Source organism: Chelonia mydas, chromosome 2, assembly GCF_015237465.2.
Source record: "Chelonia mydas isolate rCheMyd1 chromosome 2, rCheMyd1.pri.v2, whole genome shotgun sequence".
NCBI lineage: Eukaryota > Metazoa > Chordata > Testudines > Cheloniidae > Chelonia > Chelonia mydas.
In genome coordinates this window covers 180,082,320-180,107,594 of record NC_057850.1, presented here as the reverse complement: position 1 = coordinate 180,107,594, position 25,275 = coordinate 180,082,320, and the positions used below count along the sequence as shown (strand labels likewise).

At 43.8% G+C, this 25,275-nt stretch overlaps 1 protein-coding gene across 1 annotated transcript in view; it reads right to left on the bottom strand.

Moving 5' to 3' along the window:
* SUSD5 (sushi domain containing 5) overlaps positions 1–25,275 on the bottom strand; it is a 73,533-nt gene that overhangs the window by 24,441 nt on the left and 23,817 nt on the right. Inside the window, exon 3 of the mRNA XM_043540717.1 lies at positions 22,189–22,307. Within this exon, the coding sequence (XP_043396652.1) occupies positions 22,189–22,307 (119 nt within the window). The remainder of the gene's footprint in view (positions 1–22,188; positions 22,308–25,275) is intronic.

The following is a 25,275-nucleotide window of genomic DNA, read 5'->3' as shown; positions in this document are numbered from 1 at the left end:
TTTTCCTTCTCATAACAGGAACTCATTTACAATCTCAAATTGGCTTCCAAAGGGGAAACCTAACCTGTGAAGCAGTGACCTGTGTTCTCAAATTCACAAAGACAGTTTGGGTTAAAAAAGCACTGAACTCTCCTGTGAGAAAGCTGAGATGCTAAATCAACATGTTTGTCAGGAAATAAAATATAAAATGCATTTAATTGGATAACTCATTTGACAGTACTTGTGTATGCAGCACTGAGAACCTGAAAGTGAAAATGAATACAGTATAAACATACATGAAATTGACTTAATTTATTTTTTCTACCTGAGAGAAATGCAAACAGTAAATAAACAACAGCCATAGTGAAAAGCAAACTGCATTTTAAAAATTTATACAGTTTTAATAATCTAAGAAGGTGTCGATAGCATAGGGCCATACTATTCAGGTAGTAATAAGAACACAGAGTGTCCTTTCCTTGCAGATTCTCCCCTCCTCACGAACATCCTGTAAGAGAAGGATTAGTCACATCCATGTCACCATCCCTTCTTGCTTCAGATTCCATAGGCCCCCCTTGGAAGGCCAACGGTGTCGGGCCAAGCCCTACCAAATCCACAATGGACAGTGAATACAGCCGCAGGACATATTAACTCTTCCATAGCCCCTTCCACACTTCCCTTCACTCACTCCAGAGGCATTGATGGCTTCGTGGATACAGCTGACAGAATAGCTTCAACGAAGCCACATTATCAAGGAGCTGGTGCAGATGGCACTATTCTTGAGGATCTTATAGGACCTGTAGCCTGTGGGGCCAGGACCACTGGTTATCCTGCAGGAGAAGACACCTCAACGATCCTAGGAAAATCCCACAAGATCCTTGTTGAGTTTTCCTGCCCCTAGATCCACTCCCATGGGTATTTCTACTGGCTATCCAGGTTATGATACAGGCTATAGGGAAATACATTGTTATTAATGATATATGATTTTTATGTTGAGAATTATTAGCTTTATTGTGGAACTTAATGTCATACAGAAAATACTGTTGCTACATGAAGGTGCATTCAGTGGAGGGATACTCCTTTGACAGCATTTTCTTTCAGTATGGGGATGCTTTATGGCCCTCACTAAATCTTTCTGAATCAGGTGTGCTGCAAGACCATCAGCCACTAATTTAGAGGAGACATGAGCAAGGTTAAAGCTTTGGAATTTATTCTCCCTTATAATACACACATACAGCATTCAAGTTTCAGAAGTTAGTGGGAATTATATATACATCCATTGATAGGAGAACCTACCTCTTTGAGCCACACAAGGCTCAGTTTATGCTCTGTGTCATTTAGGTTTAGCACCTGAGGAAGTACAGAGCAGTTAGCAGCTAATGTGTTTCCTGTGAACTGATAAGAGTGATTAGATTGACATGGATGAAAGGAATAAAAAATATTTGGCTGCCATATGGGAAAGCTACAGACCACTGGAATAGGTGTACTCTATTTGTGTAGTTACATTAATTAATGTTGAAGAGAGTTATGTGTTTGCACTGAGGAGAGAATTGATCCCAAAGCATTCTAGTAATAGAGTTACTTATTTGAAGGTATCCTAACCTACAGTCATGTTGCTTAATTTAGGGGCATGGGGGGGGAGAATTAGCATCTCCATACTTTAAATATACCTTATGCTTAACATATTTGATATGCACACTATATCCTTCCAGGAGGTAGAGTTGAAGGGCTAGAGTTGCCAATTTTGGTTGGATGTATTCCTGGAGATTTCATCACATGACATAATTTTAATTAAAGATTAATCTTTAATTCCTGGAGACTCCAGGCCAATCCTGGAGGTTTGGCAACCCTAAAAACGGCCCTAGCTACAGAACAGCCTAATGGAGGAGATAAAATGGAGCCTGTCCTTCTTCAGAGCATGCTGCAAAGTCTGCTTGTTTCCCGTAACCTGTCTACCATAAACAAAGAATTAGTCGACACTCAATTTAAAAGGAAAAAAAAAAGGAGAGAATTTTCAAGAACCTGGCAAGATTCTTGAAGAGCACAGTCAGCTGTGATATTGTCCAGGTGCAATGCTATGTAAAAGTAAATGACTATAGTGATGGGTGCCCTAGAAATACCTAAGATAGATGCACTGAGATGTCACTCTACATCCTACCTTAAGCAGTTGGTAACCAACTCCCAAAGAAAAGGATAATGCAAGTGAGTGTGCATCCAGCAATCATTCATAACTTTAAAAGACCTTTTTAAATACAGGTCAGTAACTCTTTTTATTATGGGGAAATTTTCTATACTTTACCTTGCTCCTGAAGAGTAAAGTTAGAGAGAGTTCTACCAGCCTTTCAAGATATTAAAGCACATTAACACCAGCAAAAACACCTTTCTTTGTTTAAGAACAGGGGGATCAAGGTTAATAGATTCAAGATCTTAAGGTCAGAAGGGACCCTTATGATTACCTAGTCTGACCTCTGGCATAAAAAAAGACCATAGAATTTCACCAAGTAGTTCCTGCATCAAGCCCATGATTTCTGATTTGAGTCAGAGCATATCTTTTAGAAAGACATCAATCACGATTTAAAGATTTCAAGTGAGGGAAAATCTACCACATCCCTAGGTCAGTAATTCCAGTGGTTAATTACTCTTACTGTAAAACGTTGTGCCTTATTTTTAGTTTGAATTTGTCTAGCTTCAGTTTCTAGCCATTGGATCTTGCTATGTCTTTGTCTGCTAGTTAAAAATCCCTCTGCTGTCAGAAATCTTCTCCTTGTGTGGGTACTTAGAGACCATGATCAAGTTACCTCTTAATCTTCTCTTTGTTAAACTAAATTGATTGAGCTTCTTAGGGCTTGTCTACACTTACATTTTATAGCACTCTAACTTGCTGGCTCAGGAGAGTGAAAAATCATCCCCCTGAATGCAGCAAGTCTGAGCACTTTAAAGCGCCAGTGTGGACAGGCTCCGAGCACTGGGAGCCATGCTCCCAGCACTCTGAGCTAATCCCCTCCTGGAGGTGGATTACCAGGAGCACTGGGAGAGCTCTCTCCCAGTGCTCGCGCGCGACCACGCTCGCCCTTCAAAGTGCTGCCGCGGGAGCGCTCCCGCAGCAGTGCTTTGAAAGTTTCCAGTGTAGCCATGCCCTTAATCTCTCACTGTAAAGCAGGATTTCCAGACCTCAAAGGAGGCGGCAGTAGTCAATGTGGAATATAATGAGGGCCTGCTTGAAAGAATTGGCTGTAGGAATGGAAAGAAAAGGGGCAGATCTTGGTGATGTTGATGCACAAACCCTGGATGTGGAATATGTGAACCCTTGGAATGAGACTGTGCTCCATGGTCTTGCCTTCACTGGCCAGTTCACTCGAGTGATGGGGCATCTGAGTGTGACCACTCAAATTCGCCTAGCTTGAGTGAGAGAGCCAATGCTGCGAAGACAAACTTGAATTACTGCATCCATAAAGGTGCTGCACTCATTTGTGTGAGGTGGCAGGACTTCTAGCTGCACTAATCTGAGCTGCTTCCTCTGAATTCTTTCATTGTATTGTGAGATAACTTGTCTGTCCTTTCTGGGCACCTGTGCAGAAGTGGTCTTGGCTAGCAACTCATTAAAGTAAACCACTGCAGCTTGGCATGCTTCAGACTTCTGTCTGTGGCCACTGTTCCAGCTGGTGGGAAGGCGTGGGTTCAACTTGGAACAATGGTCTGTACCAAATGTTGGCATTAATGCAAATTTCATTTTGGAAAGAGGACGCAGGTATAGGGCATGAAAGCCGGTGGAGGGTGTTTCTGCAGCAGCTTGTCTCAGTGGGAGAATGGGGGTCACCAGGAGAAAGCAGCAATATGCCTTACTAAGGAGATCATGGAAGATGGATGTAGAAATAGAGGAGTGGGGACAGCTGTTGCAGATTTTAATAGCCGATGAATCTCCCTATGCTGACTGGCAGTTCTGAAACAAGATTTTGTGCTTGGGACATTGCTGATCACCTAGTCCATCTCCTCATAAAACTGGCCTGTTCTCAGTGAGTTACTGAGCACTGTGGTCCCTGATCTTCCCATATGTGATCTTTATGGACTTGATATTTATTTCCCTTCTGTCCTGAGGTCCTGTCTGGTGGATCCTTTGCTCTGCCAGCTTCCTAGAGAGCACATAATCAAATTGTGAATTTCAAGTACTGGTCCTGAATTCATAGCCTTTGCGGGCCTCCCACCAGAGATCCACAAGAACCCCCATGTCACCAGCTGGCCAGCTGGCAGCACGCTGGAAGACAACCTCCTGGACACCATTTCCTGTACAAGCAATGGTACTGGTGCAGTGAGTTGCCTGTGAATGTGGGGGACAAACACCAAACCAGGCTAAATACGTTGGTAGGTGACTTCTGGTACACAAGTAGGGAGTGAATATCTGGTAAGAAAATGCAGCTCAGATAGGGTTGCCAACCCTCCAGGATTGGTCTGGAGTCTCCAGGAATTAAAGACTAATCTTTAATTAAAGATTATGTCACGTGATTAAATCTCCAGGAATACATCCAACCAAAATTGGCAACCCTAAACTCAGGTGGAATTGTGGGAAGACGTTGGAGAACTAACAGCACGTGAGGGCCTAGGCCCGTGTTCACACTGCAGAGTGGTTATGTTCATAGCTCAAGTGTTAGCAGTACTAGAGCCTATACTGCCTCTTGGGCCAGCTGATGTTCAGTGAAAAGTACTACCATGCTTGAACAAGAGGTTTTTGTGTATGGAAGGAACTTGGGTCAGAGGCACCAGTCAAGTGTCAACTCCAGTCAACTGTGCATCAAAGACAAGGCCTAGGCCCTGGTCTACACTAGGACTTTCGGTCGAATTTAGCAGCGTTAAATCGATGTAAACCTGCACCTGTCCACACGATGAAGCCCTTTATTTCGACTTAAAGGGCTCTTAAAATCGATTTCCATACTCCACCCCTGACAAGTGGATTAGCGCTTAAATCGGCCTTGCCGGGTCGAATTTGGGGTACTGTGGACACAATTCGACGGTATTGGCCTCCGGGAGCTATCCCAGAGTGCTCCATTGTGACCGCTCTGGACAGCACTCTCAACTCAGATGCACTGGCCAGGTAGACAGGAAAAGAACTGCGAACTTTTGAATCTCATTTCCTGTTTGGCCAGCGTGGCAAGCTGCAGGTGACCATGCAGAGCTCATCAGCAGAGGTGACCATGATGGAGTCCCAGAATCGCAAAAGAGCTCCAGCATGGACTGAACGGGAGGTACGGGATCTGATCGCTGTATGGGGAGAGGAATCCGTGCTATCAGGACTCCGTTCCAGTTTTCGAAATGCCAAAACCTTTGTCAAAATCTCCCAGGGCATGAAGGACAGAGGCCATAACAGGGATCCGAAGCAGTGCCGCGTGAAACTGAAGGAGCTGAGGCAAGCCTACCAGAAAACCAGAGGGGCGAACGGCCGCTCTGGGTCAGAGCCCCAAACATGCCGCTTCTATGATGACCTGCATGCCATTTTAGGGGGTTCAGCCACCACTACCCCAGCCGTGTTGTTTGACTCCTTCAATGGAGATGGAGGCAACACGGAAGCAGGTTTTGGGGACGAAGAAGATGATGATGATGAGGTTGTAGATAGCTCACAGCAAGCAAGTGGAGAAACCGGTTTTCCCGACAGCCAGGAACTGTTTCTCAACCTGGACCTGGAGCCAGTACCCCCCGAACTCACCCAAGGCTGCCTCCTGGACCTGGCAGGCGGAGAAGGGACCTCCGGTGAGTGTACCTTTTAAAATACTACACATGGTTTAAAAGCAAGCATGTGAAAGGATTAATTTGCCCTGGCATTCGCGGCTCTCCTGGATGTACTCCCAAAGCCTTTGCAAAAGGTTTCTGGGGAGGGCAGCCTTATTGCGTCCTTCATGGTAGGACACTTTACCACTCCAGGCCAGTAACACGTACTCAGGAATCATTGTACAACAAAGCATTGCAGTGTATGTTTGCTGGCGTTCAAACAACATCCGTTCTTTATCTCTCTGTGTTATCCTCAGGAGAGTGAGATATCATTCATGGTCACCTGGTTGAAGTAGGGTGACACTCAGGGGACACTCAGAGGAGCCCGTTCCTGCTGGGCTGTTTGCCTGCGGCTGAACAGAAATGTTCCCCGCTGTTAGCCACGGGGAGGAGGGAGGGTTGAGGGGGTTGAGGCAAAATGCGACCTTGTAACGAAAGCACATGTGCTATGTATGTAATGTTAACAGCAAGGTTTACCCTGAAAGAGTGTAGCCACTGTTTTTTAAATGTGTCTTTTTAAATACCGCTGTCCCTTTTTTTTTCTCCACCAGCTGCATGTGTTTCAATGATCACAGGATCTTCTCCTTCCCAGAGGCTAGTGAAGATTAGAAAGAAAAAAAAACGCACTCATGATGAAATGTTCTCTGAGCTCATGCTGTCCTCCCACACTGACAGAGCACAGATGAATGCGTGGAGGCAAATAATGTCAGAGTGCAGGAAAGCACAAAATGACTGGGAGGAGAGGTGGCGGGCTGAAGAGAGTAAGTGGCAGGCTGAAGAGAGTAAATGGCGGGCTGAAGACAGGGCTGAAGCTCAAATGTGGCGGCAGCGTGATGAGAGGAGGCAGGATTCAATGCTGAGGCTGCTGGAGGATCAAACCAGTATGCTCCAGCGTATGGTTGAGCTGAAGCAAAGGCAGCTGGAGCACAGACTGCCACTACAGCCCCTGTGTAACCAACCGCACTCCTCCCCAAGTTCCATAGCCTCCACACCCAGACGCCCAAGAATGCGGTGGGGGGCCACCGGCCAACCAGCCACTCCACCACAGAGGATTGCCCCAAAAAAAGAAGGCTGGCATTCAATAAATTTTAAAGTTGTAAAATTTTAAAGTGCTGTGCTTGAAGTGCTGTGTGGCATTTTCCTTCCCTCCTCCACCACCCCTCCTGGGCTACCTTGGTAGTCATCCCCCTATTTGTGTGATGAATGAATAAAGAATGCATGAATGTAAAAGCAACAATGACTTTATTGCCTCTGCAAGCAGTGATCGAAGGGATGAGGGGAGGGTGGTTAGCTTACAGGGAAGTAGAATGAACCAAGGGGCGGGGGGTTTCATCAAGGAGAAACAAAGAGAACTTTCACACTGTAGCCTGGCCAGTCATGAAACTGGTTTTCAAAGCTTCTCTGATGCGTACCGCACCCTCCTGTGCTCTTCTAACCGCCCTGGTGTCTGGCTGCATGTAAGCAGCAGCCAGGCGATTTGCCTCAACCTCCCACCCCGCCATAAACGTCTCTCCCTTACTCTCACAGATATTGTGGAGCACACAGCAAGCAGTAATAACAGTGGGAATATTGGTTTCGCTGAGATCTAAGCAAGTCAGTAAACTGCGCCAGCGCGCCTTTAAACGTCCAAATGCACATTCTACCACCATTCTGCACTTGCTCAGCCTGTAGTTGAACAGCTCCTGACTACTGTCCAGGCTGCCTGTGTACGGCTTCATGAGCCATGGCATTAAGGGGTAGGCTGGGTCCCCAAGGATAACTATAGGCATTTCAACATCCCCAACAGTTATTTTCTGGTCTGGGAATAAAGTCCCTTCCTGCAGCTTTTGAAACAGACCAGAGTTCCTGAAGATGCGAGCGTCATGTACCTTTCCCGGCCATCCCACGTTGATGTTGGTGAAACGTCCCTTGTGATCCACCAGAGCTTGCAGCACTATTGAAAAGTACCCCTTGCGGTTTATGTACTCGCCGGCTTGGTGCTCCGGTGCCAAGATAGGGATATGGGTTCCGTCTATGGCCCCACCACAGTTAGGGAATCCCATTGCAGCAAAGCCATCCACTATGACCTGCACATTTCCCAGGGTCACTACCCTTGATATCAGCAGATCTTTGATTGCGTGGGCTACTTGCATCACAGCAGTCCCCACAGTAGATTTGCCCACTCCAAATTGATTCCCAACTGACCGGTAGCTGTCTGGCGTTGCAAGCTTCCACAAGGCTATCGCCACTCGCTTCTCAACTGTGAGGGCTGCTCTCATCTTGGTATTCATGCGCTTCAGGGCAGGGGAAAGCAAGTCACAAAGTTCCATGAAAGTGCCCTTACGGATGCGAAAGTTTCGCAGCCACTGGGAATCGTCCCAGACCTGCAACACTATGCGGTCCCACCAGTCTGTGCTTGTTTCCCGAGCCCAGAATCGGTGTTCCACAGCATGAACCTGCCCCATTAGCACCATGATGCATGCATTGGTAGGGCCCATGCTTTCAGAGAAATCTGTGTCCATGTCCTGATCACTCACGCGACCGCGCTGACGTCACCTACTCACCCGGTATCGCTCTGCCAGGTTCTGGCGCTGCATATACTGCTGGATAATGCATGTGGTGTTTAATGTGCTCCTAATTGCCAAAGTGAGCTGAGCGGACTCCATGCTTGCCTTGGTATGGCGTCCGCTCAGAAAAAAGGCGCAGAACGATTGTCTGCCGTTGCTCTGACGGAGGGAGGGGCGACTGACGACACGGCTTACAGGGTTGGCTACAGGGAGCTAAAATCAACAAAGAGGGTGGCTTTACATCAAGGAGTATTTCAGGCAGGACTTCACGGAGGGTTCCAATAAGAAATGGTGCACCTAAGTTATTGTTCTTATTGGAACAAGAAGGTTAGTCTGGCCTCTGATTGATACATGGCTAGATTTACCTCGCTGCACCTTCCCTGTGAGTGACTGCAGTGTGACCTAGAGGAATGAGTCCCCTAGACAGGGGAGAGGGGGAGGCAAATGAGTACAAAACAAATCTGGTCTATTTCTTGTTTTGATCCACTCCATCTGTCTTTTACATCTTTGGCTGGCAGCAGACGGTGCAGAAGGACTGCAAGCCATCCACATCTCAGGGCTGCTCGGCTGAAGATGGTACAATATGACTGCTACCCATCCTCATCTCTTGCCTGCCTGGCAGAAGATGGTACAATACGACTGCTAGCAATCCATATCACCTGCCTGCTCACCATAAGATGGTTCAATAGGACTGACTGCAGGACTAAAGAGAATGACTTGATCAAGTCACTCCAAATTTAGTCCCTGCGGCCATGTCTGTCCAGGCGCTCCCGGCCGACGTGGCCAGGAGCACCTCGGACATGACGATGACGGCTACCAGTCCTATTGCACCGTCTGCTGCCACAAGGCAATGGGTTGCTGCTACTGTGTAGCAATGCAGTACCACGTCTGCCAGCACCCAGGAGACATACGGTGACGGTTACCTGAGCGGGCACCATGCTTGCCGTGGTATGGCATCTGCACAGGTAACTCAGGAAAAAAGGCGCGAAACGATTGTCTGCCCTTGCTTTCACGGAGGGAGGGAGGGAACGGGGGCCTGAGGATATGTACCCAGAACCACCCGCGGCAATATTTTAGCCCCATCAGGCATTGGGATCTCAACCCAGAATTCCAATGGGCAGCGGAGACTGCGGGAACTGTGGGATAGCTACCCACAGTGCAACGCTCCGGAAGTCGACTCTAGCCTCGGTACTGTGGAAGCACTCCGCCAAGTTAATTCACTTAATGCACTTAGAGCATTTTCTGTGGGGACACACACACTCGAATATATAAAACCGATTTCTAAAAAACTGACTTCTATAAATTCGACCTAATTTCGTAGTGTAGACATACCCTGAGAGTGTTTGTTTGGCACCAACAAATCAGTTAAGGCCAGTGATAGCTCTGGTTACAGAATGCAATAGATTCAGTAGCCTTTTCTTTACAAGGCGGTTTAAGAGACCTGAATTACTTCAGACTGCATATTCAGTCTTGACTTGCACCTCAGGAGTAATGACCATCTGAAGAAAGTTAACCCCAAACCATTCCTGGGAAGAGGTTAGTGGCAGGTGATTTTCAGTAGCATTCATGTAAGTCTCTATAGGGGAAAAGAAATCCCAGTTTCCAGTGAAGAAACTTTCTTGACTTAAATTAGATGCAACTGTTGAATCTGGAAAGGTTTTCTGAGACATCTTGACTAAACTTAAATATGCAAATAAAGAACAATCTGAAATAAACAAACAGATAACTCAATAAAGACACAAACCTCAGTTTCCTCGTACAAGTAAATCTCCTTTTGGGAGGATTAGTAATCTTTCCAGTTACCATTCCATATGTTTCACTGACTCCCAGATTCTGGAGGCTACCATGAAACATCTGTCTTCTGGTTTCTTTGAAGGTCAGCCAGGAGAATTTTCCCAGAGAGCTCTCTGGGGTTTGTGATGAGTTGTCCTATCATTAAGAGTTTAGAAGAGCTCACTCTTGATGCCAGATCTCTTTGAAAGATGAGGGTGGCTGCTTTACTTCCCTTCTTGATCTTGGAGATACTTAAGAATGGAGAATTTTCCTTTTTCCAGATAAACACTGAGATAAAATGAAATGCAAAGAACCGAAACACAACCAATATAAGTGTTCCTTGTAAGCTACTGCTGTTGGGATGCCAATACCTCTTTCATCACAGAATGGCTGGTAAAAATAACTTCATTTATTAGTTTAAATGACATCACCAGGTAGCTGGAAATTCACTGGCAGCTAAATGCAAAGCTATGGAAAAGAAAACTACAGAAATTTTAAAACCTCCATATTCACGGTAAAGCATAGAAAATAAAATGAAATAGCATGAACACACAGCAATCTATAGTTTACTCTTTTAAAGTAAACTTTAAAATGTTTGCCTTAGAAAATTCCAACCAAAACTTCATTTTCCCTTTATTGCAGAACAAAAAACAAATTGAAATAGCTACATAATCCATCAGCTTTTGATGAATATTTGGAGTCAGAGGTTATGCCTAACAAAATTTGATTTGCATGTCTGCAGTGGAACACTACAGAGATCTCACTCATTGCTTATAAAATCAATGATTCAAACAAGGAAGAAACCAGTAAAGCTCAGGAACTATTGATAGGAGGTAGTGGAGGTGGTGGTGTCTTTCTATTGTTGTTGTTGTTTGTTGTTTTTTAATTACACAGGAAAGTTAGAGTGAACCAAAACTGTTATTTAAATATGATATTGAAAATGCATGTTATGTTTCCCTGGGGAAAAGTCCGCTTGATAGCAGAACCCTATGATGATTATTCCTGTTTTATTTATTTCTTCTGTATTTATGTGTATTCTTGTGAACTTTGCTGTGGAATGGCTTAAAGCAGATTGTGTTAACATATAGCCTCTGGGCCAGATCTGGCCTGCATGAGGATCACATGGCATATTTGGAACCCACAGAATGTAATCTCTTTTTTAAAAAAAAATAAAGAAAGTTTCTATCCCTAAGTGTTGAGAAGATAACCTTTCAAATGTGAATTGAATATAAATCAATGAGCTGCCATCCTGAGTCTGCAGACAGCGTGAAACAGTGACTGAGGTGTGAGCTTGATTTGACCCTTGAAGCTTTAAAAATACCAGCAACCTGCAATGATGTAAATAATGTAATTCAGATACCCTTACTAAACTAAACACCCTGAATAGTACTCTAAAGGTATGTCTACACTGGCAGAGTTACATCGCTGGCAGTTACATCACCTCTCAGAGAGTGCTGAAGGGAAACCACTGTTGTGTTTTCACACTGTCAGCTGCCTGTGCAATAGTGTGTTCACACTTGTACCACTTGCAGCGGTATTCGGAGCAGTGCACTCTGGGCAGCTATCCCACAGAGCATCTCTTCCTCTTCTGCCGCTAAGAGTTGTGGGAAGGCGGAGGGGGTTGCGTGGCATCCTGGGTCCTTTCCCAATGCCCCGTGATACATTGCTTCACATCCGAGCGATCCCTGTGCTTCCGTCCACATTTGGCGCCATCTTTCAGTGGTTTGTGTACTGTGCACTCTGCCTTTTTGGTCTGCAGAAATGGATCCCACACTGTTGACCAACATGCTGCTCGCTCTCACTAACACATCACGAGTGACAGTGGAGCTATTCCTCAAACTACAAAGGCAAGAGAGGAGTTTGACATTGATCTCGCCACGTGTAGTAGCTACAACACGAGATTGCTTGTGGCATTCACAGAGGTGCTGACCACAGTGGAACGCTGCTTTTCTGCTTGGGAACCAAGCACTGAGTGGTGGGATCATATCATCATGCACGTCTGGGATGATGAGCAGTGGATGCAGAACTTTTGGATGAGGAAAGCCACATTCATGGGACTGTGTGATGAGCCTGCCCCAGCCCTGCGGTGGAAGGACATGAGAATGAGAGCTGCCCTGTCGTTGGAGAAGCGCGTGGCGATTACAATGTGGAAGCTGGCTACTCCAGACTGCTATTGATCAGTCGCTAACCAGTTCGGAGTGGGAAAGTTGACCGTTGGACTCATGTTGATGGAAGTGTGCAGGAACATTAATCGCATCGTGCTCCAAAAGAACGTGACTCTGGATAACATGCATGACATTGTGGATGGCTTTGCACAAATGGGCTTCCCTAACTGCGGAGGGGCGATAGATGGCACGCATATTCCAATTCTGGCACCAGACCACCTAGCACATTAATCGGAAGGGGTATTTCTCTATGGTTCTCCAGGTGCTTGTGGATCACCGTGGGCGTTTCATGGACATTAACGCAGGCTGGTCTGGAAAGGTGCATAATAAACGCATCTTTCGGAACACTGGCCTGTTCAAGAAGCTGCAAGCAGGGACCTTCTTCCTGGACCAGAAGATCACCGTAGGGGAAGTTGAAATGCCCATTGTGATCCTGGGAGACCTTGCCTACCCCTTAATGCCGTGGCTTATGAAGCCATTCATGGGGAACCTTGACAGCAGCAAGGAGCAGTTCAACAACAGGCTGAGCAAGTGCAGAATGATTGTTGAGTGTGCGTTTGGCCATTTAAAGGGCCACTGGCGCTGCCTATATGGGAGGCTGGACCTGGCCAATGATAATATTCCTTTGCTTATAGCCGCGTGCTGTACACTCCATAATATTTGTGAAGGGAAGGCTGAAAGCTTCACTAAGGGCTGGACTGCTGAGGCTCAGTGCCTGGAGGCTGAATTTGAACAGCCAGAGACCAGGGCTATTAGAGGGGCGCGGCGTGGGGCCATAAGGATCAGGGATGCCTTGAGGCAGCAATCTGAAACTGAAAGCCACTAATATTTGTTGCTATGCTTGGGAGCGCAGTACTTGTAATGCTAGGAGGTGACTGTGATTGGTGAAGATGATGCACTATGAAGGTGTAAGAAAATTGCCTGTTGCTTTGCAGGTCTCTGTTTGCTTTCAATTAATGGAATAAAAATTGCTTGCAAACCAAAACAATTCTTTTATTAAAAAACAACAACCGGAGGACAGAGACAAATAAAAAAACACATCAGCACTGTGGGGAATGGGGGAAGAGAGGGTCCCAGGCAGAGGTGGAGTCCCGGGACGGTTAAAGATTTATGTATGTCCAGGTATCATATTCAATCTTGTCCTTTGGAGTGCAGCAGGTACTGTACTTCAGCAGGGCTAAACTGCAGAGGGATGGGTGTTGAGTGCAGTGGGTACTGGGAGTCCGCATGGCTGGACTGTGAAGGGGGAGGAGTGGAATGCAGCGGGTACAGACTGGAGCCAGGAGGTTGATAAGTGTGTGTTGGCGGTGTCTGGGGGGCGCATGGGAAAGAGTTTTGCAACAGTGGCTGCAGGGGAGGGTGGGCGCGGAGCTGCTTTGTTTGCAGTGCTAGTAGTGCCTGGAGCATGTCCGCCTGGCGCTCCATAATGTTTAAAAGCCACTCCATGGCTTCATTCTGGTGTGCCGCATTCTTCTTTTGGTCCGCATTCTCCTTTGTCCCTCCACTCCTTTGATTCTTGTTTTTCGGCCACAGAATGCAGCATGACATCACGCAGAAAGTCCTCTTTAGTTTTTTGTGGCCGCTTTCTAATTCTACGCAGCCATTCAGCCAGCGATAACAAAAAGGGAGGCTGGGCTCCCAAGGTCATCTCTGTGAAGCCAAAATGCAACATTTTACAGAAGCAGTATTGTTTGCAACACAGAGACTGCTGATTCAGTGATTTAAAACACAGCCACTATTTACATACTTTTCGCTAACTGGCTGACCCAGGCAAGCACACATGAGCCACAAGACCCCCAAAATGGTGAGTAACTGCAGGGGCAGGGGAACTCAGAGTTCCAGGACCGAACTGTACACTGGGCACATGGCTCTTGGGGAGAGCCAGCACTGTAGGGTGGGGCCTTATAATCATTCCTGTCCCCACATTTTCCACAGGCTGTGTTCATTATGGAAGATATCTTGCTGCTGAGGGTGAGCAGGGAATCAAGGGAGGGTCTTCTCCAGGACTGCAGCTTCCGCCCTGGCCCTTATGCGGCTCGCCTGTGTGCAGCAATGGTCCTCCCCCAGTGATTGCAGAGTGGTGCAGGAAAGTTAATGGGGCAAGAAACAAAGCAGCTCTGCCAAAGAACCTACGGCAGTGGATTGCCCAGTATCTCCATGACAGTTTCCTGGAGATTTCTGAGGCAGATTCATGTGAAGTGAGGGAGTCAATCAACACCCTGTTCCGCCACTCCAACTAGGCATGTGGTGGTATGCGCATCATACAGACACAAGCCTGCTTTCTGCAACCCTCCTGCCCCCAACAACTCGCTTCAACGATTCCCAAAATCAAAGCCACCTACCAGGGGCCTCCTCTCCTGTTTGCGCTTCACCAAGCTCCAACTGCTGTGACTGGCTAACCTCCTCCAGGGTAGAGAAGAGCTCCTGGCTGCATGCATCTCTGACCTCCGAGTCGTCCTCTGACTCTGGGTCCCCCTCCACATCCTCGTCCAAGATTTCCTCCTCCTGGCTCAGTCAACCCTTGACTGGCCCGTGAGCCACTGAAGTATCCAGTGGCCTTTGCAGTGGAGGTGGGTTGCCACCGAGTATTGTGTCCAGCTCTTAGTAGAACCACCAGCGTGTGGGCTCAGCACTGGATAGCCATTTGCCTACCACACCTTGTGGTAGGCATTCCACAGCTCCTTCACTTTGACCCTGGACTGCGGTGTGTCCCGGTCATGGCCCCTTTCTGTCATGCATCGTGAAATCTGTCCATAGCTATCATAATTCCTACAGCTGGAGTGCAGCTGGGACTGGACAGCCTCCTCTCCCCAAATGCTGATGAGGTCCAGCAGCTCGGCATTACTCCAAGCGGGGGATCGCCTGGTGCGTGGAGCAGGCGTGGCCACCTGGAAAGATGCGCTGAGACCGCTGCATGGGTCACCGAGCAAACAGGAAGGGGACTTTCAAAATTCCCAAGGAATTTAAGAGGTGGGGCTCATGGTTGGTTACCTGAGGGCAGAGCAATAGAGTTCAAACTGATGACCAGAGAGGTGAGAACAGGCATTGTGGGACACCTCCTGGAGGCCAATCGCAGCACTGTAATCGACCAGGGTGTCTACACTGGCACCGCAGCGCTGTAGCCCCGGCGCAGAAAGCCGTACGCCTCTCATCGGCGTGGTTTTTTTACAGCCCTGCAACTGCGCAGTTTCTGCGCACTAAATGGCTTAGCAGTGTGTGCACCTCAGGAGTTACACCACAGAAAGCTGCTTCACTGCGCAGAAACTTGCCAGTATAGACAAGACCTAAGTACATATAAAGAAATATAACACAATGAGGGTGGTAATTTTTTCCTCTTCTGTTTCTTCTTGGCTTTTCTTTTCTTTCCCATTCCAGCCATTACAATATATTATTTTTTCTTGCATTAACACCTATTTTTTGTACTTATTTAAAATTTACTTTTGGGGCTGTCTGCAGATACACATAAATATATTTTGTGTTCAGAGCTGCAGTAAACCTCAAACTATTACAACGTTTGTCTTTTTCATTCCATACAGGGGTCTTTTTGACAGCAAATGCCACAATGATGAGATATACCTCACTTTGCTGTGAAAACAGCATTCTTAAAATTTTTCAGCTACATCTCTCACTGGTAAAACATAACCTTCAGCGTCAAAGACTGCCACCTGACTTTGTGCAATTTAATAGATCTGAATTCTAGAAGTGCAGAGGGAAAGGTGCTGATTCAGAAAATTTTAGTAATTGATTCTGCATTCCTTCTACACTCAAAACTCCTCTTCAATTTTAGAGAACACTGTTACTATTGAGTTCATTAAGAGCGTTGACTGTGTGAGGAATGGAGCATTATGGTCCGTAGGCTTCAATCCTGCAAATACATACTTGTACATGGGCCAAACTTCATGCATGTGAGCAGTCCTACTGAACTTAGTCACGTGCTTAAAGTTAAGCACATGTATGAGTGAATGCAGGATCAGGGTCTTAGAAGAAAATTTTGGAATGGTTTACACTGGAATCTGCTGTGACTCTCTCAAATGCGCTTTGTATAGCATTAAGGGTTGGAAAATGCCTTATTTTTTAAGATTTTATTTTAATCCATAAAGGTTGAGCTCTGCTTAAAAGTCTGCCAGATTTATTCATTTAACATTAATGATTATATTGCCTCAACACTATTAAAATCCTGTTGATTAAAGGTGATGATGATATTTCTCTAACAAGTGAGGCTATGTCTATACTACAGACCTTAGAGCGGCACAGTTGTACTGATGCAGCTGCACCGATGTAAGGTCTCCCATGTAGCCGCTCTATGCCAGTGAGAGAGAGCTCTCCCGCCAGCATAATTAAACCACCGCCAGTGAGTGGGGGTAGCTATGTCTGCAGGAAAGCGTCTCCCACTGACATAGTGCTATCCACACCAGTGCTTTTGTCGGTGAAACTTTTGTCAGTCAGTGGTGTGGTTTTTTTCACATCTCTGACCAACAAAAGTGTTAGGGTAGACAAAGCCTTAGTTAATAGGTTTCAGTGAAAAGTAAAATAATTGAAACATTTAGACCTGTAGTTAGTCTTTTTGACAAAACTGCAAAACAGGTTGGTCTTGGGCCGTGTCTGTAGTTGTTACTGTGAGGTACCTAGCATATTTGTAGGAGCTTAATAATAATGATAATAATAATAATAATAAATATAGTGTTTTTACTCTCCTGGGGTGAAACTGCTGCTTCTGAAATCTAGGATATTCTTTTAGCAATAATTCAGTTACTTAATACTACTATCATTATTATTTATACAGTGTCACAGCTGTGCATAATGCTTTACATGCAAATAAAAGATACAGTCCCATCTTACATTGTAGGTGTCCAGTCCTGCAAAGTGCTGAGCGCCTCCTGGGAGGACAGAAAGTGCTCAACTTTCATTGATGTCAGTGAGTACTCAGGTCCAGTATCCTACAGGCTTCATTCTTCTCTCATTTTACACCAGTTATACACCATTCTAACTCCACTGAATTCAGTGGAGCTACTTCTGAGTTACACCAGCATAAGTGAGAAAAGAATCGGAGTATATACGTTTGGGCCTAGGGTTAGATAAAACATGAAATAGCACAGGGATGAGGATTAATGGGCGTCAATCCACAAAAAACTATACGAACACTAAACCCAGCTCTGGGCAACTCTGTGCATCCAGTATATTCAGGATAGGAGATTAAAAAGAGGGCTCCACAGGTTAGAGCTAAATTATTAAAGCCATTGAAGCCAGTGGGCTTTTGCCCTATTTTAATAGGATCAGGATTTGTCTTTTAGTATTTTTTTGTAACTCTCCCATAGCAAACATATATTAAAATCATTTTTTCAAAAAGAGGTAAAAATCATATAAGCATTAGAATGTTGATATTACATTTCAGACAATTAGCAACAGACTGAAACAGTGATTGGCTCCATACAGCTGTTACGCAGAAATATAGTGAGCAGCCCTGTTTTATGCTAATAAATATACTTCACAAAGGGTATTGTGTGTGAAAAGGCTTCAACTTTTTGAAAAGAACTTCACAGGCAACCAGCCAAGTGGAACAATTTGTCATGAAGAGGCTTAGGTCTCAGGCCAGTCAACCTTTACTTAAGAGTGCTTGTTAAAACATAAACTGTTTATCCAATATCTGTTGAATATTCAAGCATGAGGGCACCTTGTGGTCATCTGGAAATATTGCTGAATTAAGCACTGTTAGATGAGTGTGTTGTTATAGTCCTCCTTTCTCTCATCAGGAGCCTCCCTGCCCCGCACAAATGAGCTGCTCAGAAATGGTCTCTTCTGTATAAATATTTCATTTCCCTCAGTTTTCATTGTGCAATTCCACAGTGTCCTAAAACAATTTCTTCCATGTTTTGAAAAATCGTTTTTATGATGTATTTGTATTGCAGTAGGGCCTAGGAGCCGCAGTCACAGGCCAGGACCCCATTAGGCTAGGCACTCTACAAACACAAAACAAACAGAGTCCCTCCCTGCCCCACAGACCTTACTATAGACAAGGGACAACAGGTGGAGACAGGCAGGCAGAGCACAATGAAACAATAAGACAGTATTGGCCAGCATGACAGGCAGTGGTATCAGTACCCCAACTACTTAACCATTGCCCAGTTTTTATAGGCCACACAGCAAGGGAGAGTTTTAAGGAGGGATTTGAAGAAGGAAGATGAGATGGTTGGGTGGATATTTATGAGAGCTTCTCTCATGTGACAGGCAGCATGGGAAAAAGGTGCTTGTTTCAAAATGCAACAATTGGGTGAGGAAAATGGCATCAGTGAGCGGCAGGTGAGAGTTGACATTGTGATAATCCATGACAAATCATAGGAAAGGTTGGGGATAGGCTGTGAAGAGCCTTGAAAGTGAAGACATGTAGTTTGTGTTTGGTGCCATTGAGAAGGGGGAGCCAGTGGAAGGATTCAAAGACAGGGTTGACGTGGTCAAAGTGATGAAGTAGCACAATGATCTTTGCAGAAGTTATTGAATAGATAGAAAACTGGACCCTTTTCAAGTCAAATGTTGCAATATTTTATTGTCTAACAATAGATCAGATATGCTGCACACCTTTTGTCACTTCAGCATGATATTGTCATGTCATTATTTTCACAGGCTTGATTAAAGATTAGGGCTGTCAAGCAATTAAAAAATAATAGAATACCATTTATTTAAATATTTTTAGATGTTTTCTACATTTTCAAATATATTGATTTCAATTACAACACAGAATACAAAGAGTAAAGTGCTCACTTTATATTTATTTTTATTATAAATATTTGCACTGTAAAAACCAAAAGAAATAGTATATTTCAATTCACCTAATTCAAGTACTGTAGTACAATCTCTTTATCATGAAAGTGGAACTTACAAGTGTAGAATTATGAACAAAAAGTTGGTTACAATTTGCAGGAGATAATGCTGCCTGGTTCTTGTTTACAATGTAACTTGGAAGTGAGAACAGGAGTTTACATGGCACTGTTGTAGCCGGCATAGCAAGATATTTACGTGCCAGATGCATGAAAGATTCATATGTCCCTTCATGCTTCAACCACCATTTCAGAGGACATGTCCATGTTGATGATGGGTTCTGGTCAATAACGATCCAAAGCGGAGCGGACCAATGCCTGTTCATTTTCATCATCTGAGTCAGATGCCACCAGCAGGAAACTGATTTTCTTTTTTGGTGGTCTGGGTTCTGTAGTTTCCGCATCGGAGTGTTGCTCTTTTAAGACTTCTGAAACCATGCTCCACACCTCATCCCTGTCAGATTTTGTACTGAAGTCCAACCTTGGATCAAGTGCTGTAGCTATTTTTAGAAATCTCACATTGGTACCTTCTTTGCATTTTGTCAAATCTGCTGTGAAAGCGTTCTTAAAACGAACATGTGCTGGGTCATCATCCAAGACTGCTATAACATGAAATGCGGGTAAGACAGAACAGGAGACATACAGTTCTCCCACAAGGAGTTCAGTCACACATTTAATGAACGCATTATTTTTTTAATGAGCATCATCAGCATGGAAGCATGTCCTCTGGAATGGTGGCTGATGCAGGAAGGGGCATATGAATGTTTAGCATATCTGGCACGTAAATACTTTGCAACGCCAGATACAAAAGTCCCATGCGAATGCCTATTCTCACTTTCAGGTGACATTGTAAATAAGAAGCAGGCAGCATTATCTCCCATAAATGTAAACAAACTTGTTTGTCTTAGCGATTGGCTGAACAAGAAGTAGGACTGAGTGGATTTGTGGGCGCTAAAGTTTTACATTATTTTGTTTTTGAGTGCAGTTATGTAACAAAAAAAATCTACATTTGTAAGTTGCGCTTTCACGATAGAGATTGCACTACGGTATTTGTATGAGGTGAATTGAAAAATACCATTTCTTTTGTTTATCATTTTTACAGTGCAAATATTTGTAATAAAAATAATATAAAGTGAGCACTGTACACTTTGCATTCTGTGTTGTAATAGAAATCAATATATTTGAAAATGTAGAAAAACATCCAAAATATTTAATAAATTTCAATTGGTATTCTATTGTTTAACAGTGCGATTAATCACAATTAATTTTTTTGAGTTAATTGTGTGAGTTAACTGCGATTAATCAATAGCCCTACTAAAGATTTGTTAAAACACCCTAAGTGCTGTGTGAGTTTACTGTTTTTCAAGTACTGTGTCAGTCAATGCCATCTGCCTAGCTCTGTCCTTCTTTGAAGTGGCACACAAAACCACATTGTGGGCTTAACAGGTCATCCCCACTATTCCATCATCTCAACTGTACAGTCTATATTTTACATAAGAATTCTCAGGTCCAAATTATTCTGTTACACAAGCATATGTCTAGAGAAAATCCACTAATATCCATGGAGTTAGTTTGGATGTACAGAGCACAATTTGTCCCTCAGTTTTTTGTCTGAATGAGGAACACAGATTTTAGATTTAATTCTACATGCTGAGTTCAGAATATTGACTCCCTAGCTTCCAAAGTCTTCCAGTAGCTGTAAGGGCCAGTGTGACTCCCAACTGCACAGAATTTGAATTCCTGAGTTTATCCAGTTCCATATACTGCTGAAAATGAGACTGAATTTCCTGGAAACTGGTTTTTAAAAGTATGATAAGTTTACTATCAATAAAAATATTTTTCTCATAATACATCTTTACTGGTGGCCCCTGAGATTTGAGTATCTACAACTGAGATTAACCTCTAGCACAGTACTTTAGTTTCACATTCAGCATGAACCATGACATCCAGAGTCCCCAAAGCAGGCCTGGTCTATACCATCTGACTGGCATACCTTGTAATCATAACATGCGTGCAGCGCCTCATGCCAACACATGATAGCCATCATAAGTGTTTCACAAATATTAGTTGTACTGGTTTGTTGCAATACCTGAGATGAGGTCTTTAGCTGTGTAGTATTGGATGATTTCTTCCTAGACTAACTCCAACCAACAATGCAATGTTTTGTGTTGGGAAATTATCCAAAAACCTCTGCTGCCAACAACACAGCTGAGCACTACCAGTGCTTCAGGTATCCCAGAACGTATTGGTACAACCATGCTTGTAAGTAGAGCTGTGTGAATAATTATTTGTTTTGCCATCATGCTGTTTTGCTCTACAGTTTTTGCCGCCCCAAGCACTGAAAAAAACTGCCGCCGCGGATGGCAAAAGGAAGAAGTTGCCACCGATTTGCCACCGCAGCCGGCAAAGAGAAGCTGCCGCCGAATTGCCACAGCGGTGGGTGGAACAGAGAAGCTGCCGCCGAATTGCTGCACTACCGCCCCAAGCACCTGCTTGGAATGCTGGTGCCTGGAGCCAGCCCTGGTTCATGGGTAATTCCAAAAAAATGTGTGGGGGGGGATCATTTTGGGTCAAACAGAAAAAATGTTTTGAAATTTTCAGTAAATCAAAAGTAAGAAGAAAAAAGTGGGGAAGGTATTTTGTTCATACTGAAAAGAAAAGTGTTATTTCAATTTTGAGTGTTTTAAAAATAAGTTGGAAGGCAATTTCTGAAGGAACCAAAAAATCAAAACATTTAATTTTGCAAATGTAAATAAATGTTCAGATTCTTGAGATTTTGTTTGTTTTTTGACATGAACAATTTAGCAAACTACTTTGCGAAGTGTTTGTGTTGCTGAATCTGAATTTTTTTGGCAGAAAAAAGTTTTGGACAGAAAGAACTAGCCCAGCTCAGGTTGTAAGATGTGTTATGTGAACACCAAAATGGTTCTGTCAGAAGCTTTGTTGCTGTGTGAACCTGCTAAATTCCTGCAAGAATAAGTTTGGCCATCATGTCATGCAACTCATGTCCTTGCAACAGATTCCTCACTTAACGGAGACACACCGTAAGGATTTATTTCGTAAAATTTCCCATCATTGCTCCCACTAGTAGGAAAATTTAAGAAAAAAGTCCTTTTTCCTGGTGACAGTACATTGTTTCAATGACATATTAGTGCTGACCTTGATCCTTCACACAAAGTGCATTGTATCTGCCACCTGGAGAGGGATCATTTTCAATGTTAACATCGATAGCTTTCACACTCTGCTGGTTGCTGCCTGTCTTACTGCACACCATTGTCCTAAAATAGAGAAGAAGGAGAAAAAAATCAGAAGTTCTGCAGGAAGTGTACTGCACATATAGGTGAAATTGGTTGGCCTTATATCACTTCAGTCAGGGAATAGCATTGCATCCGTCTTTATATTGTCAGGACTGAACTTCTGAGGAGCTTGCACTGGGGTAGTAATGTGGAAAAGGCCATTCTGGAAAAGAATAGATAAGAGAGACAAGTAATTTTTTAAAATGCCGGGTCATATATTAAGTCAAGGCCACAGGAAGCACTAAAAGTTTAGGACTGGCATTTGAAAGAGTGATAGCACATTTCAGTTTGTGCACAGTATGTCTAAACATTGGGACAAATCCCAAGTCCTGCCTAAGGACCATATTTTGCTTCACTTACAACAGTGTAAATCCACAGCAACAATGTTGGCTTCCACAGTGTGCTCCAGATTGAAAACAGTTTAAATCAGAGCAGAATTTGGCCTTCTGTCTTTTTTAGTTCTTTACTCAAGTAAACTCCTATTAAAGTGGGAGTTTAATAGGCTTTAATAGGAGTTTTGTCTGAGTACAAATTAGGTAAAGATTCCAGGATTTCCTATTATCACCAATAATTGAAAATAATTTATTAAAATAATACTTTTAGGATTTTATCATGTTTGTTCAGTTAATCCCTGTTTGCCACTGATTTGCAACATTGTAGGTAAGTCACTTCAATTTTCTGTCTCAGGGTATATCTACACTGTGCAGTTTTCAGCTCAAGTGGACGTGTATGCACTAGCTTTGATCAAGCTAGCATGCTATGAATAGCAGTGTAGTCACAGCAGCGCAAGCAGCAGCATGGGCTAGCCACCCAAGTATAATCTCCTCCAAGATCCTTTGTGTATACTCACAAGGTTGCCCCATGCCACCAGCTGTGCAGCCTTGGCTGAGCTGCTGTTTTTAATGCACTACCTGGATTATAGCTAGTGTGTTTTTGTATACCCAAACTGGAGATTACACCTCCAACTGCAGCATATATGTACCTCAGTTACCACACCTATAGAATGGGAATAATATTTACTCACCTACCTATATCCCAGAAGTGTTGTGAGGATTAATTAATCTCTAATGTCTAAAGGCATCAGCTCCATAACAAAAATGTGATCTCTGCCCCGAAAAGCTGATGGTCAAAATCTATCTTAAGTAGATCTGGCCTTCCTCACTGTAGTATCTGACCACCTCACAACTCCCTTGTGAGGTAGGGCAGTGCCATTATCCCCATTTTATAGAAGAGGAACTGAAGCACAGAGAGGCTAAGTGACTTGCCCAAGGTCACACAAGAAGTCTGTGGCAGAGTAGAGAATTAAATCCACATCTCCTGAGTCCTAGAGCAATGCTTTAACTATTGGATTATCCTACGGTAGGGGGAGAAAGCAAACAAATAGAGGAATAAAAGGTAACAATGAGACAATTATGATCAGCGTGATAAGCAGCAGTCAGAGCACACCAGCTAACCATTGTCAAGTTTTTTGTAGGTGTTGAAGCGGAGGTGAGTTTTAGGAAGCAATTTGAAGGAAGCAACGTGGTGGTTTTGCATATTTTTACAGGGTGCTCTTTCTAAGTGTAATGGGGGACAGGAGAAGAGCATGAAGGTGCTTAGTGGAAAATTAGACAATTAGGCAATAAAGTCTGGATTCACTGACAGTGGAGATGGGAATATACATCTGATAGAATATGAAAAATGATAAATAGGGTGAATAGTCAAAGGAGGGTCTTAAAAGTAAAGACAAGTAGTTGTTATTGTACTGCAGCTGTGAATCTGGTAAACAATATAAACCTTTCTAAGACTGATACAAGACGTGCTTAGGGGCCATTACTGGGTGAGTGGATAGGCACAAAAATGGTACAAAGTGCACTTCTACTGTGAAAAGTGACTCTTGAAAACTGACACCCACATTTTTAGTGTCTGTGATTTCAGATCAAATATGCTCCATTTACAAGCAGAATATGTGTTTTGTTTTTCCCTACCTGCAAGCCTTGAAAACTCAGCTCAAGACCCTGGAGTCAAGCTAATCTCTTTTTTTCCTTATACATCTTCCTCACCAACAATTAAGGTTCTGTAGAACAAATTATGTCCTCATTGGCACTTATGCAATCCCACCATCTTCCAGTTAGGCCCTCAGTAACACCTATTCCATCCTATTGCCTTAAATGAGTTTTAACAAAAGTGACAAATTCGAACTAGGTATACAATTCTGTTGATGTTGAACAAAAAAGGGCATAGAATCCATCTCTCTCCCTCTTAGATATGGTGTCTCTACAGAACTAAGAGGAGCAATCAGTAGTATATTATAGATGAAGCTGTTAGCACTGCCTATACTTATGGCTACCCAACACTTACCATTATAAGATCCTATTTTGAGTTGCTTATAATTTTGATTAACTTTACCTGTTCAGGCTGAAACTTCCCATGCTGGTGTCTACCTTAGGCTGAATTTTTTTGGAAAATTTCAGCAAAAATTGGTTCAGACATTTCCAAGGATTAGATTAGGGAAAAATACACTGTTTTGCCCAAGCTAAAAAAAATCATTGAGAAACTGTAGCACCTTCATGCTTTAGAGAAGGGACATGACATTTTGGCAGGGATACACTAGATGGCAGGGGTCGGTTTTGTTTTCTGTTTTTTGCCGTTCTTTTGAAAATCTGCTTGAATTTGGCCAAGTTGAAAGCCTTTGAAAAATCTTTTCCCATATGCTTAGACTTGTTAGACTTTGGCAGCTAAGTTCTCCAAAGATTCCATCTTCACTGAGCATGCTCCATCCCAAAGATGCAGGGGCTATCCAATTGTACCACTCTACTTGGCACTGGTGAGATCTCAGCTGGGGTATTGTGTCCAGTTTTAGGCACAACACTTTAAGAAAGATGTGGATAAATAGAGAAAGACCAGAGGAGAGCAATAAAAATGCTAAAAGGTTTAGAAAACCTGACCTATGAGGATAAGTTAAAAAGAA